General features: G+C 39.8%; 1 protein-coding gene and 1 long non-coding RNA gene across 2 annotated transcripts; both read right to left on the bottom strand.

The window, feature by feature from the left end:
* Positions 1-2,895: 2,895 nt before the first annotated feature.
* On the bottom strand, positions 2,896-4,855 carry LOC118493439. The gene is made up of 3 exons (XR_004895395.1): positions 4,742-4,855; positions 3,007-4,188; positions 2,896-2,956 (listed from the first exon to the last, which is right to left on the bottom strand). It is a non-coding gene; the product is annotated as an uncharacterized LOC118493439 (long non-coding RNA).
* Positions 4,856-9,564: 4,709 nt separating this feature from the next.
* On the bottom strand, positions 9,565-16,100 carry slc6a18 (solute carrier family 6 member 18). Its single transcript, XM_031287206.2, has 12 exons — positions 15,751-16,100; positions 14,679-14,819; positions 14,422-14,559; positions 13,315-13,496; positions 13,074-13,184; positions 12,869-12,981; positions 12,019-12,147; positions 11,767-11,923; positions 11,343-11,547; positions 11,087-11,246; positions 10,817-10,979; positions 9,565-9,950 (listed from the first exon to the last, which is right to left on the bottom strand). Exons 1-12 carry the CDS (start codon positions 15,890-15,892, stop codon positions 9,732-9,734), a joined length of 1,860 nt encoding a protein of 619 aa, XP_031143066.1. The 5' UTR covers positions 15,893-16,100; the 3' UTR covers positions 9,565-9,731.
* Positions 16,101-17,253: the final 1,153 nt, after the last annotated feature.

Genomic DNA, 17,253 nt, shown 5'->3' with positions numbered 1-17,253 from the left:
AAACCTCTTCAAGGTTCTGATGAAGGAATCGACTCCGGCTCAGGTGGCTCCATGAGACCTATTTATTGAAATGTATTGAAAACATTTCTGGTACAGGATATAAAATCCTCTATTCCAGACTCAAGCAACACAAAACAAATATATATATTCACATTTTAACATGTTTTCATAAAACACATTCATTTCATGATAGAAATTTTCTAACAGCCCATAAATAAGTTAACATAAATTACTGACAAGCTTTATAATTATACATTACACCTTTTGACAGGCAAAATGCATCCAACCTATTGTTAAAAGAATTAATTGAAGGGGAACGCACAACTTCTTCTGGAAGCTCGTTCCATGATTTTACCGCACGGAGTGTGAACAAATTCTTTCTCTTTTCAGACAGGCATGTTTTAGGGTAAAGCTATCACACCAGTCATTGCAGCAGAGGCCAAAACGAGGGTACATTTTGTGCTGCCTTTAAAGTTAAGTAAGTCGTTTAAATAAGTTATTAAATAAATTAAAAAGTGAGCTTAATAAGTTAAAGTTAAATGTTAAAAATCGACTTCCATCTGCTGCCAATTATTCAGTGATTGAGCCTTCTTCATTTGAGCACAGAGGCATGCGCAAGAAAGACAGTGCTGACTCATGTTGCTGCTGAATGTATTTCTAATACACTTCTGCCATTAAGACTGTTTGTCTGTAAGTAAATTATGTAAATAATTACAAAACACTTGCATTTTTTAAAAGGAATTTCATGTTAGAAATGTTTCCATAGTTTTGTGAAAAAGTGCTAGCTAGCAGTTACAGCAGCAGTAGCTAGCTCTGTGCGCTAATTGCCTTTGTGACTTGTAGCTGTTGAAGTTGAGCTGGGTTATTCATGCAGTAACATTACAGTACATCAGTTAATTTATATTTTGACAGAATTTGTATATTTGTAAAAACAGTTACTGTATGTGTGTAAGACTTACCTGCTTACCTGTTTATTGGAGGACTTTGGGTGTTAACTGGCTGTCTAGCTTTGCACAGCAAAACGCGCTGCAAGGTCACTACACATCTTGATAATGACATTGAAATTCTTTCTTACAATCCATGAGTTGTTGTTGTTAATACATGTTGTACGTTTTCCATTTCTTTTCCCCCTGCAGCTCTCCCGAGGGCGTGTCCGGGACTTGCTGGACATGCTGTGGGCCTGTGTGCGCTCCCTCCTGGGCTCCCCAGTGTGGGGGATGACAGATATCCACAGGGACGAGCCACAACCCCTCTAAAATTGTTAAGGTTGGTTTTTGTCTCCCAGTTTTATAATTGTACTGGCAGAGACTGACCAAATTGTAGTGATGTATTTCATGCCGTTATTCATTTTTATGATGAGACTGCTACTAAAAACTGTAGTTTTTGCACTCTGTGAAAATAGGTTAAAATTGGTTAAATGCTGTCTTCCTCCTTCATTCATTCGTTAATATGTCTTTCTATGCATTTAGGGTAGATAGAGTGGAGTCTATAGAGCAGTGTTTCTCAAACTTTTTTCAATAATGTACCCCTTTTGAATTGTTTCTTTAAGCCAAGTACCCCCTGACCAGCGCTAATCATTTTTGGTAGAAAAAAAAGTCTATATAAAGAGGAACAGTACAGCACTGTCAGCGATAGCGAAAAAAACATTTAAATGCTGATGAGAAAAGGAGACAAATACTGTAAAAAAAGAAAAACCTTGGAAAAAGATGGTAGAAAGAAGGAAGGAAGTAAGGCAAGAATAGGTCGAAATAGTACCAAAAACTTCAAAAACAGTGACATAACTTCGAAAAAAGCGAGACACTTAAAAAGTAAAAAGTAGGAGGACAGTAGAAGGAAGGAAGGCAAGAATAGGTCCAAAGAAGGCGACACAAATGTCACATTTTGGTAGGAAAAAAAAAGTCTACATAAAGAGGAACAATGTTCTGGACAACAACCTTGTAACTATTAATGTAAAAACTACCTTAAAACTAGCTACTGAAATACTGGCCCGCTGTAGGGTGTCCAGTAAGAACTGGAACCAGATGTCTGACTTGAGATCCAGGAAGATTTAGTTATCGTTTGAACATGAAGTTAAGTTGGATGTGGTTCTGGAATATAAGCAAAATAATAATGCACTTTAATACAATATGGTCCAGCTGCGGCTTGCGTCCGCTCACGCCACGCCCCCGCTCACGCCACGCCCCCCGCTCACGTCACGCCTCTTATTTTCTTCGCCTTCAAAATAAAAGCCAGTTTGGGGTGGAACTATAGAATGTCAGTTCATATTGTATTGGATTCGTTTTTTTAATTTGCTAATACATAATACATTGAACTGCAAACAACAATCATAAGTTCATGTTTTTTTATTTGCTAATTTATAATACAAACAACAAAACTTCAAATATGTTTTTAAAAAAAAATCTATATCCGTAGTATAATTTCAATCCCTCTCACCACTGCATAGATGCTTGGAAATGTATGCATTTGACTTTGTTTTAAAGATGTGGTGTCAGAAGTGGAGGAAGAATAAGATATTGGTGACAGGAGGAAGGAAATAGCAGGATTATTTGGCAATGGGAAAGAAACAGGGGACAATGCCTTAGTTAAGGGAGTTTTTCCTCGCTACTGTCGCACTAAATGCTTGCTCTTGGGGGAATTACTGGAATTGTTGGTCTTTGTAAATTATAGAATGTGATCTAGACCTACTCTATCTGTAAAGTGTCTTGAGATAACTCTTGTTATTTTATACTATAAATAAAATTGACTTGAATGAGATAATTTGTTGCTAATAACATTTTATTCAAAAACAAAATCAAAACATATGGTATGTATGTCACAAACAGCAGATTACTTACAGTAAGGCTTAGAAGAACATGTTTGGCACAGTTAAAAGCCAACAAGTAAGAGTGTTTTTTTAAGGTGAAATTAGGAAGAATATCAATCAATAGAGAGTCAATAGACAGAGGCTGTTAACTTTCTCTAGGTCAAACACAGAAAATTGTTAAGAGTCAGGAAATAAGGGAGGACTGCCTGATTAAAACTACTTGACAAGACAAAATAAAGCAGATAGGTTTTATGCTTTGGACTAAATAATATAACTTTGGGTTTATTCTCATTCTGCTGTAAAAACGTTTCAGTCAACCAGGCTCCTGGAGATGATAATAATTGGTTAGTTTACTGTAATTATTAGGCTCCAAAGGTACATACTGTAGGTAAATCCGTACCTGTACTGGTCTATTCTTGTTTTGCACATGATAATATGTTGTGCACAACTAGGATAATAAATAAATGAAGGGGAAGGACCGAATCCTCTGATTCTGATGATTATGCACTGGTGAAATCACAGTAATAAACATAATATAATTATATTGTGATAACGTTTTGACTTATATACTAATGAGCTATAACACTATTTAGGAGAAGAGAAGTGAAGCCGAATAGGCTTCACAGCTACAGACTGTTTAGATTCAATGTTTCACCTGTTCAACATGTCTGGACTGTGGGAGGAAGGAAGGAAACCCACACGGACATGGGAGAGATCGTGACTGTACTGTAAGTAAACACAACCACATGCAAACACATGCTGCTGAACACAGAAAGACCCCCGCTGGTTTGAAACAAGAACATTCCTGCAGTAAAAGTGCTGAACACTGAGTCAACCATGAAGATGTGGATGTAAATATATGAGAGGACATGTTAGATTGACATGAATGGGGCTGGGTAGGGATTTGCCTTCTTGTAGTTTTTCTTCATCTTATTCATCTGTTCTCCATCAAACCCTCCTTATTTTGTGAGAGTAATTGTTGTGTTCCGAACAACCTTATGTACGTATTTTAGAGTTTTTGGTACCCTGGTGATCAATGAACAATCTTTTTCACCATCTCTCTTCGGGTTGACCTCTGGTCTGAGAAGATCAACCTGTTCTTCTCTCAGGAATTCCCGTCTCTCTTAAAGTTTTCACTTATCCAAATATTTAAAAATCTACTGGATGGACTGACACAACATTTGGTTCACACATAGCTCAGGGTGTCTCTAGGGTCACAGCAAAGTCCCAGCTTATTGGAGGACACAAAAAGGTGGGTGACAGCAGCTGTGTTTGTTGCATGGGTAGGTCCTGGTAATGCAACTACTGTCTGTGTGTGTTCTCCTTTTCCTGGGCTGGTCACAATAGAGTACATTTGAGTAGAAGGCTCTCTCTAGATTGAAGCACTAAAAGAGAAAAAGAGAGTAAATAAATGCAGCAAGTACATATTAAATTATTTTTTCACACCCCTTTGTTACATAAAAAGAATAGTAATTGTATTATTTATTTGTTACATAAATCTAATTTTCCTTTTTCAGATGCTCAGAGCTATTTGTTAAAAGTTCAATGACAAAGTAAATGTCCTGGGGAGCATGTGTCAGGGTGGTACATACAAAGTAATCAGTTCTGTTTCTTCTGATGTTTAAAATACATCTGACAATGCAGTAATGATGTTGTGAAATGTCATGTAGCAATAATAATGAAGCCAGATATGCCAGACCGCATTATTATTTTTACTATTATTATATTACTCTGTGTTGCTTTTATTCAATTTGAATACATTTATTAACTTTACAACTACTATTGTGACACTGCATTTTGCTGTACTTTAATGTGTAGGTCTTAAATTTCATTCACTGTTCACCACAGTTATGAGGCGATACCAAAATTTGCAGTCAGTTATTTCAATAAAACATGAGATATGTAATATCACATTGTATGTTTTTCAAAAAAAAATACCTGCATGTTTAACTGTGTTTCGCTTGTGGCCCTGTAAATGAGGGACCAGCTTACACAAGTCTCCCTTCTTTTCACAAAAGGGACACTTGTACTGTGAATCACAGGTCGGTACCAACTGAGGATCATTGTGCTCTGGCAGAACAGACTGAAGAGAAGAGGAAGAAATGATATATACAACACAATGTTAGTAAAAGAAGCTTTAACTTTTGAATGTAGCCAATTCTCAATAACTCAAATTACATTAAAGTGACTATGTCACTTTGTAGTGTTTCTGAAACTCTGTCATATTTCATTTAATAAAAACTATCATCATCTGAAGTACCTCACTCAAACACACACACACACACACACACACACTAACTGTCAGAGTTAGCTTAACTCTGACAGGCTAAACTAACGTTAGCATACACTGACACAGCTAACTTTAGCATACTTTTAATACACCCTGTTAACTATAAGCTATAATCAACATCAACATCAACATCAATAGCTGTAGATAGTAGCCTAATATTAATTTTAAACAAGCCGGGCTAAATAACTCTATTATCAGTAGCTTACCTGGTACTCACTGGCAATATGAAGCTGTAAGTCGGACGTGGCGTGAGCGGCAGGGGGGCGTGTCGTGAGCGGATGGTGGGGGCGTGGCGTGAGCGGACGGGGGCATGGCGTGAGCGGCCGCAAGCCGCAGCTGGACCCTTCTCCTTTAATAAGCATCTGACTTACTATGAACATTATCTCCAAATTAAATGTTATAGCCACCAGCATATAACAAGAAGCAACACTAAGAATCACATAAACTTCTCAGAAACAATCAACAAAAACGTAACATATTGCTCAGTAACACAAATCTATTACAGTACACATATCCGTACATGGTGCAAACAGTGTAATACACCTTTAATAACCGAGCACGTGGCTCCACAGCGCTAGTCCGTTTACTGTTGATTGCACGTTACTAGCAAATTGCCCTAACACAATGCGAGTATCAACAAGTAATATTAGACAATCTGCACATCTATCAGCTATGCAATGAGAAACACAGCAAGAGCAATACCATCAAGGCGATAATATACCTCTCTCCAAGTAAACGTCACGTCGTAACACGGACAAAACTCATCCACATCACTACTACAACACTTATTGAAATATGAATAAACGTAGCTTCAACATTTACACAGATAATGAGGCAGTAAAACCCAGGACAGTTTAGCAAGCCACGGGACAGTTCAAACTTACGTTCTGGGCTACACACATCACTCAACAAGTCCGAAAACTGAAAGAAAAGATAAAGAAAAGTCCGTTTCACAGCCGCTGCGGTCTGTGCCCTTCTCCTGCCTGAGCGCGAGTGATTGGCAGGAGATCAAAGCGATGACTCTCGTCACTGATTGGTCGATTATCTCAGGAGCGAGAGCAAGTGTTACTATGGCCTTTTTACAATTAAACATTTTGTTAAATATCTCACGTACCCCCTGCAGTCCTCCAACGTACCCCTAGGGGGACACGTACCCCCATTTGAGAAACACTGCTATAGAGAGTCATGATCAACTCGTTGAAGTGATTGGCCAGGGGTTGGTTGTGTCCAGTCTGCTCTGCTGTTTCTGCTATGGTCACATGGGAGTAACAGAGGCATTAGTGAAAAGAAAGGGTACAGCAGACGGCTATGTATTTCAGTTAACATCAACTACTATAGATGTAATCACACATCTGCAGCAGCAGAGGGCAGTGTTTCTATATTGTAGCTCCTTTCTATTTATTGTATGTGTTATTTTCCTCTCTATGTTCTGTAGATGTTTGATGAGACTGGTGGATGACTTCATCCTGATCACCCCCAGCACAACGCTTTCTCAAGTATGACACACACCAAGTTCTCCACTCATATTACTGCTCATGTGACACAAGAATTATCAGCCAACATTCATCTTTTCTCTCACATTGCATTCTGTTTTTCTTTGGCTCTCTTTAGACCAGAGGTGTTGTCAGTTATATACATTTAGTTTAAGCATCTGTAATGCTAAATGAAGATAATAACAATTAATAATCTATATTTGTAGAGCACATTTCAAATCCAAGTTCTGAAGAGCTTCAAAGATGAAGCAAGTTAAAATCAACAAATAGTAAAATCAGGTTACAAAAATGTATATGGTTTTATAATAAGATGTATAAAACCAATTCCAGAAATAAAGAAATAAAGAAACAATGTCAAATATTTTAACACTGCAATAATAGTATGCATTAGGAAAAGATTTTACTTCTTAAAATTTAAAATAGAAAGTGTATATTTTGCTTTGAGGCCATCAGCAGTCAACAAGCAAAAACAGCCGAAGCAGAGGTTATTGGATGGGTGGGTGCACCTTTCACACCTACCCCCGTTTCTGAACATGACGTCAGCAGGGCTTTCAAGCATGTGAACACCAAGAAAGCAGCAGGACCAGACAGTATCAGTGGGCGGTTCCTCAGAGTATGCGCTGACTAAGTAGCACCGGTGTTCACAATGATACTCGACCTTTAACTGGCTCATACCTACAGTATGTACTTCAAGAAGTCCATCATCGGTCCTGTCCCCAAGAAAACAAGACCAGCCTGCCTGGATGACCACCGCCCAGTGGCACTCACCGCTGTAGTGATGAAATGCTTTGAACGGCTGTTCAAGGATTACATCTACTCCTCATTATTCAGCACAGTGGACCCACTACAGTTTGCCTACCGTCCTAAACGATCAGTGGGAGATGCTGTGATGAAACACCATGTTGTGGTATGATGAGACAAAGGGAAAGCAAAGACAACATCAGGTCATTCTTAGGTCACAGGTCAGTGGGCGAGAATATTCGGCCAGTCTCTAATAACCAAACCTCTTCATGTGTAAAAATATATGTGACTCTACAGATTCGGGGAATCTAGGCAGCTGTTTGATTCCTTCAGGAAGACAGGAACTTCAGAGAGTTGGGACGGCGTGACACGATAACATATCGTGGTTAAACTGTACTGCCTGCCTACATTTTCTCCTCAATTGAGAGTCAATTTAATGCTTCTGTGTGACTAATCAAAGTCTCATCAAATCAAAGTGTGGACATCACCAAGTTTGGATGGGAAAAGGAAGAAGGCGAGAAAGGACGACAGGAAGTCATTATGCCTGTCCTAGATGCAAGCCCCATTGCTCCTCCTGCCCTGTTGGACATTATCAGCTGTAGCGGCAAAGCTGGCTTTAAGACCCGACCAATGTCCTCCACCCTAAGTAACAGCTTCTCACCTCAGGCAGGCAGTCCCCCAGTGCAGGCTCAACCTTTTAAAAAAACTTGTTTGCCCCCTGTCCATCAAAGTCCTAAATGACAAACCAGCCAGAGCCCTACCCCTGAAATGCTGCTTTTATCTGTACACATTTACATTTTATAATTTATGATTCTACGTTGATGAGGCTGCTAACCCTTACTGCACATATTATGTACACTATTGACGACTTTTATGATAAGTCGTACAGCGGGCAGTGTGCTATTTGTTAGCTGGTGGCAGTCTGTGCATGTACTATGAATGTGTCCTTAAGGACTGGTGACAGTCTGTGTACTGTATGTATGTATGCACTATGTTATGTTGTATTTCCTAAACAGCAGATACTGTATGTGTCCAAGACAAATTTCCTTCAGAACAATAAAAGCTTATGTTATTCATCATTAATGAGCCACACATGCATAAAATTGGCATAGCCATGGCACTGCACTGTGTAATCATAAACACAGCCTCACTAAGTGTTTGTTTCAAGCCAGGCCATTACGCACCTGCAGAAAAGTAGCGCCCTTGGTCTCCTTGAGAAATAAACTCCATAAATGAACAACATGAAAACATCATCATTATACCTGTGCCAGAAGGCCAATCCCTTTAAATGTGGACTTTGTGAGAGGTGTACCCAACCAAATAAAATTTAGGTGGAACACAATCTTACATGCATACAAGTCAGTTTACTGCCACCTTTTATTAGATTTTACAAGTGCAGGAAATGGTTCAGGTGGATGAATTTTATAGTTTACCATCAAAAAGTTTTAAAAAAAAAAGCACCTTTTTGTGCTCTGCTGTCATCCTCTTCACAGGGAAGTGCAGTCTAGAGCGGCGTCTGTGGGATCTGAGGCTGGCCAGGGTTCAACAGGACCCCAGAGGACTTTTTGGCCATCCAGATGTAGACTGTAGTAGACTACCAGCCAGCCCCAATTACAGCTCCTATCACAACCATGAAACCCTCAAAGCTCAAAGGTATAATTATTTTTGCTTTTCTCATCCTCAGGGTTAAAATCAGTGATTTGGATCTGATCTTCTGTGTGTGCCACGTATCAATTACAGTGTCGGGAAAGACTCCTTAGAGAGAGAAAAACAGTCCTTTGCCATCTGATATAAAACACTTAAGTGATAAACTACAGTCATAAACACGCCTTAAACAACAACCACCATATCAATAAGGATGGATAACTGAAATTCATCCAGCTACTGTACTAGACCCCGCCTCATCCCATAGCTGTTTGTCTGGACTTTGATTCACACTAGTTTTCCACGTAGAAGACATGCCATCATTTGTAAGATCATTTGTCTGTAAATAAGTTCACAGAAATATTGTCAGCCACCACATGAATAAGTCAAATGATGACTTTCATTTAGTTTTTACACTGACAATCTTTTGGAAAGCTCACAGAAATCAAATGGTTTTCGATGAACAGTAGTAAGCTTAAGATCTCATTAAAAGATTCATCGTGACATTTAAAATGAGTGTTAAGACTACATTTATGTTCAAATTGAAGGTTTTGTAAATGTGTTATCAAAGTCGGCTGTGTTAGATTGAATGGTTTTTCCATCATCTACACTACACGATGGGCAAAAGGAAAGAATTCCAATGTTTAATAAATAGTAGTAAGTCAGCTGTCTGGTGAATTAAGATGAAATTTCACAGAAGCACTGGTAAAGATCAGGATGTCCCTTTCTGTTCAGTAACTTTGTTACTTGCAACATTTTCTTAAGCTCTCTGGTTCTGCTGTTCCCGTGTTTCAACCTCAAAGCCGTCGTTGCAGTAGGGATTTAGGTCGGTGCGAGCAGAGGACTTCTTGATTCTACAGCAGATCAGTTTGTAGAGAGCCACCAGAGGGATGGAGATCACAGGTAGTACACAGAGGAGGATGATTATGGCAAACACCCAGTCTGGATAGGGCTTCACTTCAGTTTGGGGGAATAGTTCCTGAAGAAAAAGAAAAAGAAGTATAAAATATAAATTATAGAAATTTGCTTTATTCCCTCTTTAAAATGGAGACCACTATCATACAGTATCTGTGTGCTAAACATAAAGCCACAGCCAGCAAGCAATTAGCTTAGCTTAGCTTAGCTTAGTCTCGCATTGCCAGACCTATCTCCACAGGGCTGTGGAGTAAGGTTTGACTACACCACAGATGCATTCTGGATAGAAGAAAAAAACACTCTGGGTTGTTTAATATTTTTTTTTAAACCAATCACATTCGTCTTGGGTGCTCCGGACAAAGCGACATTGGCTCTGCAAAATGGTCTCGGGAAGGAACTTGTTTTTTGTGGAACATTTGCACTCCGCAAAAGAAAACTAAGTTAACCGTTCACCCAATACAGTACCATGATGTATATAAATTAGCTGGATAAATGGTTATGGTTATTTGCTCTTACTAGTGTATCACCGTGTGTACTTTGTCCATAGCAATCCCCACCAGCCAGTCACAAAGCGTCCTAATTAGATAGTATGTGCCGTAAACATATTCTTTAAAACTCGTAATCATTCACCGAAAGAACAAGCAGGCCTGCCTTGTTGCGTGATCCAAATCGCCTTTAAAACTTGGCATTTTCAGCGTGAAGCTTGCTAGCTCGAAGTTTGTCGTTGTCTACCGATGCGAGGGATTTTGAGAACGGCAACACACAGAGAGCAGGAGCGGACGGACATCCGGTGGGTGAGATGTCCAGGCAATTATCCTGGAAATGTACCCTTGTTGACCCAGACTAAGCTTAGTTTAACTTTAAAGTCACTTTGGACTCAGTTCTACTAAATTCTCAACATCTCCATGTCAGTACCCTTGACTTGCTTACATAGGCTGGGTTCCATGTGGGATAAGATGGGGTTGTCTGTGCCTGGACGACCACGTAGGCAATCAACACCACCAGGAGCATTAAAGGACTGATCACCATCCAGCATGCCTTCCAGAAGATGTTAGGCCTATTCCCAGTCATGAAATAGATGTCTTCACTGAAACTGTCAGAAGTTATGGGAACAAGAGAAAAAGGTTAACACGTTGGGATCTAAATTGTCTTAAGCTCATTGGACCATACAGAATATTAAAGAACAGATGAACAAGTTACTTTTTCATTCCACGGACATAAATGACTCCAGTAATCTCAAAGAATGCAATGATGAGCAGAGGTACAGAGCCCACGTAGCTGTTGAAGACCTCCACCCAGTAGTTCCCAGAACCCAGGGTGAAGATGAGAGCCGTCAAGAAGGCTACCAAGCAGATGATCGCTAAGGAAGTGAGAAAAAAAGCTCAAGGGGGAGTTCAAAGGGGAAAACATGTATCCCTCATAACTTTTAGAACAACTTAAGCTGATTTGCAGGCACCTGTTAGGAGTTCTTTTGGGATCCACTTAGGCACTAGTTTGAGGTCGTTGATGGGCGTGAGGACTCCCTCTATGTTGCCAAACATGGAGGAGAGACCCAAGCTGAAGAGCATGACGAAGAACAGTATGGCCCATATCTGCGAGCCTGGCATCTCTATCACTGCTTCTGTGAACACAATAAAAGCCAGGCCGGTACCTGACGCGCTCTGTGGGAGAGAGGCAAGAAAGTAATGAGGAAGCATGAACTGACCGTACATATTTGAACGGTACATGATGTACTGTACTAGAAAGAAAAGGGAGGCGAGAGCAGAAAAACAACCAGGATTTAAGGGGAGACGGAAATTTGAAAAATGAGACAGAAAATAGGCAAAAAGGCAAAAATAATACAATGTACAAGATTGGATGTGTTTTCAAAGTTACAATACCTGGTCAAGGAAGGTTTGCAGGTCACAGTGCGTCAGGTCCAGACTGGCCACCTCACCTGGAGATGTTTGATTTAAATACTTGAGCCAGTGATCATAGTTCTCCACAGTTATGTTCTGTTCTGAAAACTCAAAGTAGTTGGTAAGAGCCAAGATGTTTCTGCAGATGAGATATAAAAAGAATCGGCCTCATTAGTATCAAAAAGAAAGACAAAAGAAGCTTTAGAATTACATAAAGTATGTGTGCATACATACCCCTTAATACAGGAGTTGTAGGCGGTGGTGGCTTTAAATCCCAGGATGGCGAAGATGGGAATGGAGGCGTAGAGAGATGTGGCACTATTTATTACTCCTACTAGAACAGCATCCCTTTCACAGTTGTTTCTAATGGGCACAGAACAGAAAAAAGACATAATCTCAATTTTATTGATGGTGTTAAGGGGCCCTGTGGTCTATAGCACATGTTCTAAAGTGCACTGGGCAAGTGCATTTAGGGCTTTTCCAATGAAATGTTTGCTAGTTAGGTTTCCCGCAGCACTTTGCAGCTCGGGCGGCCCGCCTAAGCTGGGGAACCCTACCGCCTTAACTAACACATTTTCTGCGGGAAACCCTGAATGGCACATAATCTGGGCGCAAAGTAATGCGCAAAGGGGTTTAATTTAGTCTCTTAATCATAGGTGTGTTTTGGGCGAGTGGCAACCCCCCATTCCCTTTTAAAAGCCAGGTGCGCATTGCTATTTAAATGGTGGATTCAACCAATCTAGTGAGTGGTTTTCTGCTGAGGAAACGTATCTGCTCTACGCAAAGTGAAAGCGCAAATGCAAGTGTACCCATTGCAAAACCCTATGACGGTGCATCCTACTATCTGAATAATGCAGCCTTTAAATAGCATGAAAATACTGCGCCCTTGACTTTAGGCCAGGTTTTTGTTATTCAATGGCGCAATCACTTTCTGCTGCCTCAAGATAGCAATGTGCCAACAATGTACCTGACCTGACCACACCTCATGGTCGGTCTGAAACTAGCAATGAAAGTTGTGCTTGCTGCGCTGTGCGCCGCTTTGTGCCAGGTCTTAATGTAGAGCCCAAGGAGTTTTAGTGCTTACCTCTCTTCATTGTAGCTGGAGAAAGCTATGAGACCTCCAAAGGCTACAGAGAGAGAGAAGAAGATCTGGGTGGAAGCGTCCAGCCACACCTGAGGGTTCTTCAGTATCTCCCACTACAAGCGTGCGTAAACACAGCACATCAGGTCATTGTGTCTGGCATACAATCTTACATAAACCTGTATTGGCAACAAGTGACCAAACTCACATCAGGAGTGAAGAGGTACACCAGTCCATCAGTTGCTCCAGGCAGAGTGAGGGCACGGATCAGGAAAATAGTCAGCACCAGGTAAGGGAATGTGGCTGTCACATACACAGCCTGAAACATGCAAACATATGATATAGCATTATTTATTAACTCTTTCTTTCTACATCTTACTGTAGGGATGTATGGTACAGTGGTTGATTTTGAAATAGCACATTCTATTTTTTCCACCAGATAAACAGACCTTTCCCACGGACTCGATGCCTTTGATGAAGCAGATGTAGACCACACACCAGGCACTGGCCAGACAGATGACCAACCACCACTGCAGGGAGCCGCTGGTCTCGATGTCAGGTGTGATGTTCAGGGTCTCCCGGTACCAAAAGTAGTTCACTGGAGTGCTCTTCTCACACTCCACATTATAGCCTATTTGGATGCAGACACAAGCGAGAACGTGGCATCTATGAAATTCTATAAGGGCTTAATCTGAACCAGGGATCACCAACCTTTTAGAAACTGAGAGCTACTTCATGGGTACTGAGTCATACGAAGGGCTACCAGTTTGATACACTCTTCTGAAATGACAAATTTGCTCAGTTTGCCTTTAGTTATATATGATTATTAATGATTAGTGATAGTCATCTATGTGAAGACACTGATCACGTTAATGATTTCTCATTATCAATAATTATCAACAATGACTTAACAAGGTGGGAAACAGATATCAATATTCAATTTTCATTTTTAGAACAGGCCTGAGGGCTACTCATGTGGTCCTTGGGGGCTACCTGGTGCCCGCGGGCACTGTGTTGGTGACCCCTGATCTGAACGTTATTGTGTTGTTGTTGTTTTTTTTGGTTTAAACATGCATCAGCTTTTGTAACGGAGTTCATCTATGTTTAGAGTAAACCTGTATCCCATCAAGAGATGTGTTCCTGCATAGTTTTATTTAAAATGTGGAAAATGTAAAGTAGTTATTATGATTACTGAAAACAAATGAGACCATGATGATTTTTACTCTTTGTCTGTGACTCATTCAACTATCTTTCACTGAGCAAAAGCATGCTCTTTATATGTTGTGGTGCAGAATTCCTTTGTGTCATAAAACAATACAAATCCAATAGTTTTCCTATAAAATCTGACCTGGATTGCCACGTAGAGCCTGAATGTTAAGAGTCCTCTTGCATCTCGTAACTTTATTATAATTATGCTAGGTTCTCAAACCGATTGATACAGTTGAATTGTACATATACTGGTATAGGCAATACTTCTGTCAGTGTGGCAGTAGCAATCGCAGTGTGTGACAAAGGTATCAAGAGCAGCTAGAATGACTGGTGGGGTTTCTTGTTACCTGTGAGGTTATCATTGAGTGGACACTGGCTCCAAGGCAGGGGGTTTTGGAAAGAGTGAAATAAATACCACAGCACCCAGGCCAGGATGGTGTTGTAGAAAATGCCTACCAGGAATGACACCAACATGGAGGCAATTCCTACACACAGGAAATAAAGGACATTTCCAATACCACAAAGAGTTTCAGCTCTTGAAATAAAGAAGAATCTGACAAATAAAAATCCTAATAAATGTTACTAATAATTCTAGGTCACCCACCGACTCCACCCAGTAGTGGTGAGATGGAGTTCCAAACACCGATGCTGCCCATGCGGAGCCTCTGTCCTATAGCCAGCTCCAGGTAGAGCAGGGGGAGGCCCTCAAACACCAGCGCTATCAGGTAGGGGATGAGGAATGCACCTGAAGACATGAAGTTAACATTTACCTCACAGTTAAACATCAGCTAGATTAGTCCTCAGACCTTAGTATTCATCAACATACTTTGCAGAGAACATTTAAAATAAATCATAAGTGGCTGTTTGAACCATGTTAGTGAAACAAATAACTACTGTTTATTACCTTAATCAAGCAATAATAAGGGAGGTTTTAGGCTATGCTAAGCAATACTAAAAGACCTCAAGAAATTGAAATACATTAAACACTAACTGATCACTGGAATTTATTGGGGTTTTCCAAGTGGCCAAAAACACAGTCAGGCTACTAAAATGTTTTTAGAAAACTGTATTAAAACCACCACTGTTTTAAAATAACACCTCTAAAGTTACTTAAGAAGAAGGTGTCTAATTGATCATTAAGCCAAGGTCATATAGAGGCTCAGCTGAGCGCCTGTGGGAAGCAGGAATCTCAGAGTCAATATGTAAAGGTGATAGACTCTATGCACATTTACAGGATTGGCTGTTTACTCAACTAAATTCTGACCATTAAGGATTCTGTGGGTTTGGGACTCAAGAGATCTCACCTCGAAGTATGTGGAAATCAGTACAGGAATTGGGGCAGCTGAGCGAAAACAATCCCTGATGTTTACCATGATCAATCAAACACAGATAAGGCTCACCATTTTGACAATGACTGGCCTTGTCCATTTGTTAATGACTAATTATACTGAGGCAAAAAGAGAATCTAAAGGGGTGCTGCAGTTCAATTCACTATCTCATGATTGGATGAAATAGTCTGAAAAATAAAAGAAATGCAGTGGAAAAAAACAGCATAAGTAATAAAACTTATAAATCTTTAACAGCAGACTTAATTAAACTGTGTTGTGATGTGCAATTGTGCGAATATAAGCTAGCTCAGCAGTTCATATGTTTTGCTTCATATAATAGCATCTTACCTCCTCCATAGATTTGGCACAGGTAAGGAAAACGCCAGACGTTTCCAAGTCCCACTGCAAAGCCAATACATGTTAACAGGTACTGAACCTTGTTGTCCCATTTGGGTCTCTCCTCCACCCCGGAGTCTTTCGTTTTGGCCATCCTCAGCTGGAAAAAAGGCTTAGCACAATTCCAGCTCTGTTACAAGGATACAACTCTCCTAATCGTTAACGTGTACACTTCAACCGGGTAGTATTTATTTTTAATTGGTCCAGAATTCTCCACCTGACCTCAGCTCAGTGTATGTGAAAATAAATACTGAGTACTTGAGTGGTGTAGTCCAAGTGATGTCCAGAGCTCCTCTCGTCCTCTTTTTTAACTCTCTTTAGTGGGCTGTCCTTTAATGCCCTATCAGGTGCAGATTTGAGGATTACAGATTTTATTGGTTTTTTTTTTTATGAAGAAATCAGGCTGCCAGGAAGGAAGAAAAACATTGTTTGTTTGTTTTTTTAAACGGGAGTGAGCTAAACCTCAGATTAATGGATAACCTGGTTATGCTGTTTCAATGATATACTAACGTTAAGTGCACCGTTCGGATGCGGTCAATAACAAGACACCATGACAGTATCACAACCTGCCTGTATCTTTACCTCATACAGCAAAGTTTATACATTTAAATTAAACAGGGAGTGTTTCAGAAGGAGTGAATGCACACAGGTGACAGACGAAAGAGAAATGTGTCTAAAATAAAAATTTAAAGCAATAAAAATGCAGGAAAAATGGAAACGGTAATCACAATTTAATGGACTTTATGAGCATACCTGAGATCAGTATGTTACAGTAGTCAAGTCTGCTTTTTTAAGAGGAGAAAACAAGCACTGACCTTGTGGTGCTGTGGCAGAATGTTTTTTTTTGTTGTATTCTTATCTGCAGCTGTTAAAATAGTATTAATAATAAATCATGTCTTTCATGTCTTTATTTTCCTGTGACTGTGAGCTCAGCTTTAATCTGTTCTCCCACAAACCGATAGCCAACCTGGATGTGTTTTACGCTGGTTCGGTTAAAATATACGTACTGGAATTAGGACACCGAAGTACCTTTGTGTAGAGTTACACAATAACAATAAAAAGTTGTATTGCATGACGATGATGATCTTTAGTGATGCTGTAATCACTAAAGGGCACAGCTCAAAAAGTTACATTTATGTTTTTGTTGTTGCTGTTGTCTTTAATTTTTTTTAATTGATTACATGTCCAATAGTAACTTGCATCCGTTATTGAAATCACCGAGAGAAAACATAGATTTACAGAAATACTAATATATATATATATACATATATACTGTACTGTAGATACTGAGAAGTTAATTTCTGGTCTTGTGGGAAAATACCAAAACAGTATTTTGGCTGAATCAAATAAGATACACACCACAAATGCAACAACATGTAAAACTGTTGTGCGAGTGTTTGTGCAAATTATTTATAATTTCACTAACAGCTGCTTAGCAAAAAGAAAGGAAGTATA

This window comes from Sander lucioperca, chromosome 16 (genome assembly GCF_008315115.2).
Source record: "Sander lucioperca isolate FBNREF2018 chromosome 16, SLUC_FBN_1.2, whole genome shotgun sequence".
Classification (NCBI taxonomy): domain Eukaryota; kingdom Metazoa; phylum Chordata; class Actinopteri; order Perciformes; family Percidae; genus Sander; species Sander lucioperca.
This window is presented reverse-complemented; position numbering and strand designations above follow the sequence as displayed.

Coding starts and splice junctions, on each gene's coding strand:
- slc6a18 (XM_031287206.2), bottom strand. CDS start 15,892: ATGGCCAAAACGAAAGACTCCGGGGTGGAGGAGAGACCCAAATGGGAC. Junction 13,185..13,314: donor GCATCGAGTCCGTGGGAAAG/GTCTGTTTATCT, acceptor TGCATGTTTCAG/GCTGTGTATGTGACAGCCAC. Junction 11,924..12,018: donor TACAACTCCTGTATTAAGGG/GTATGTATGCAC, acceptor TCTCATCTGCAG/AAACATCTTGGCTCTTACCA.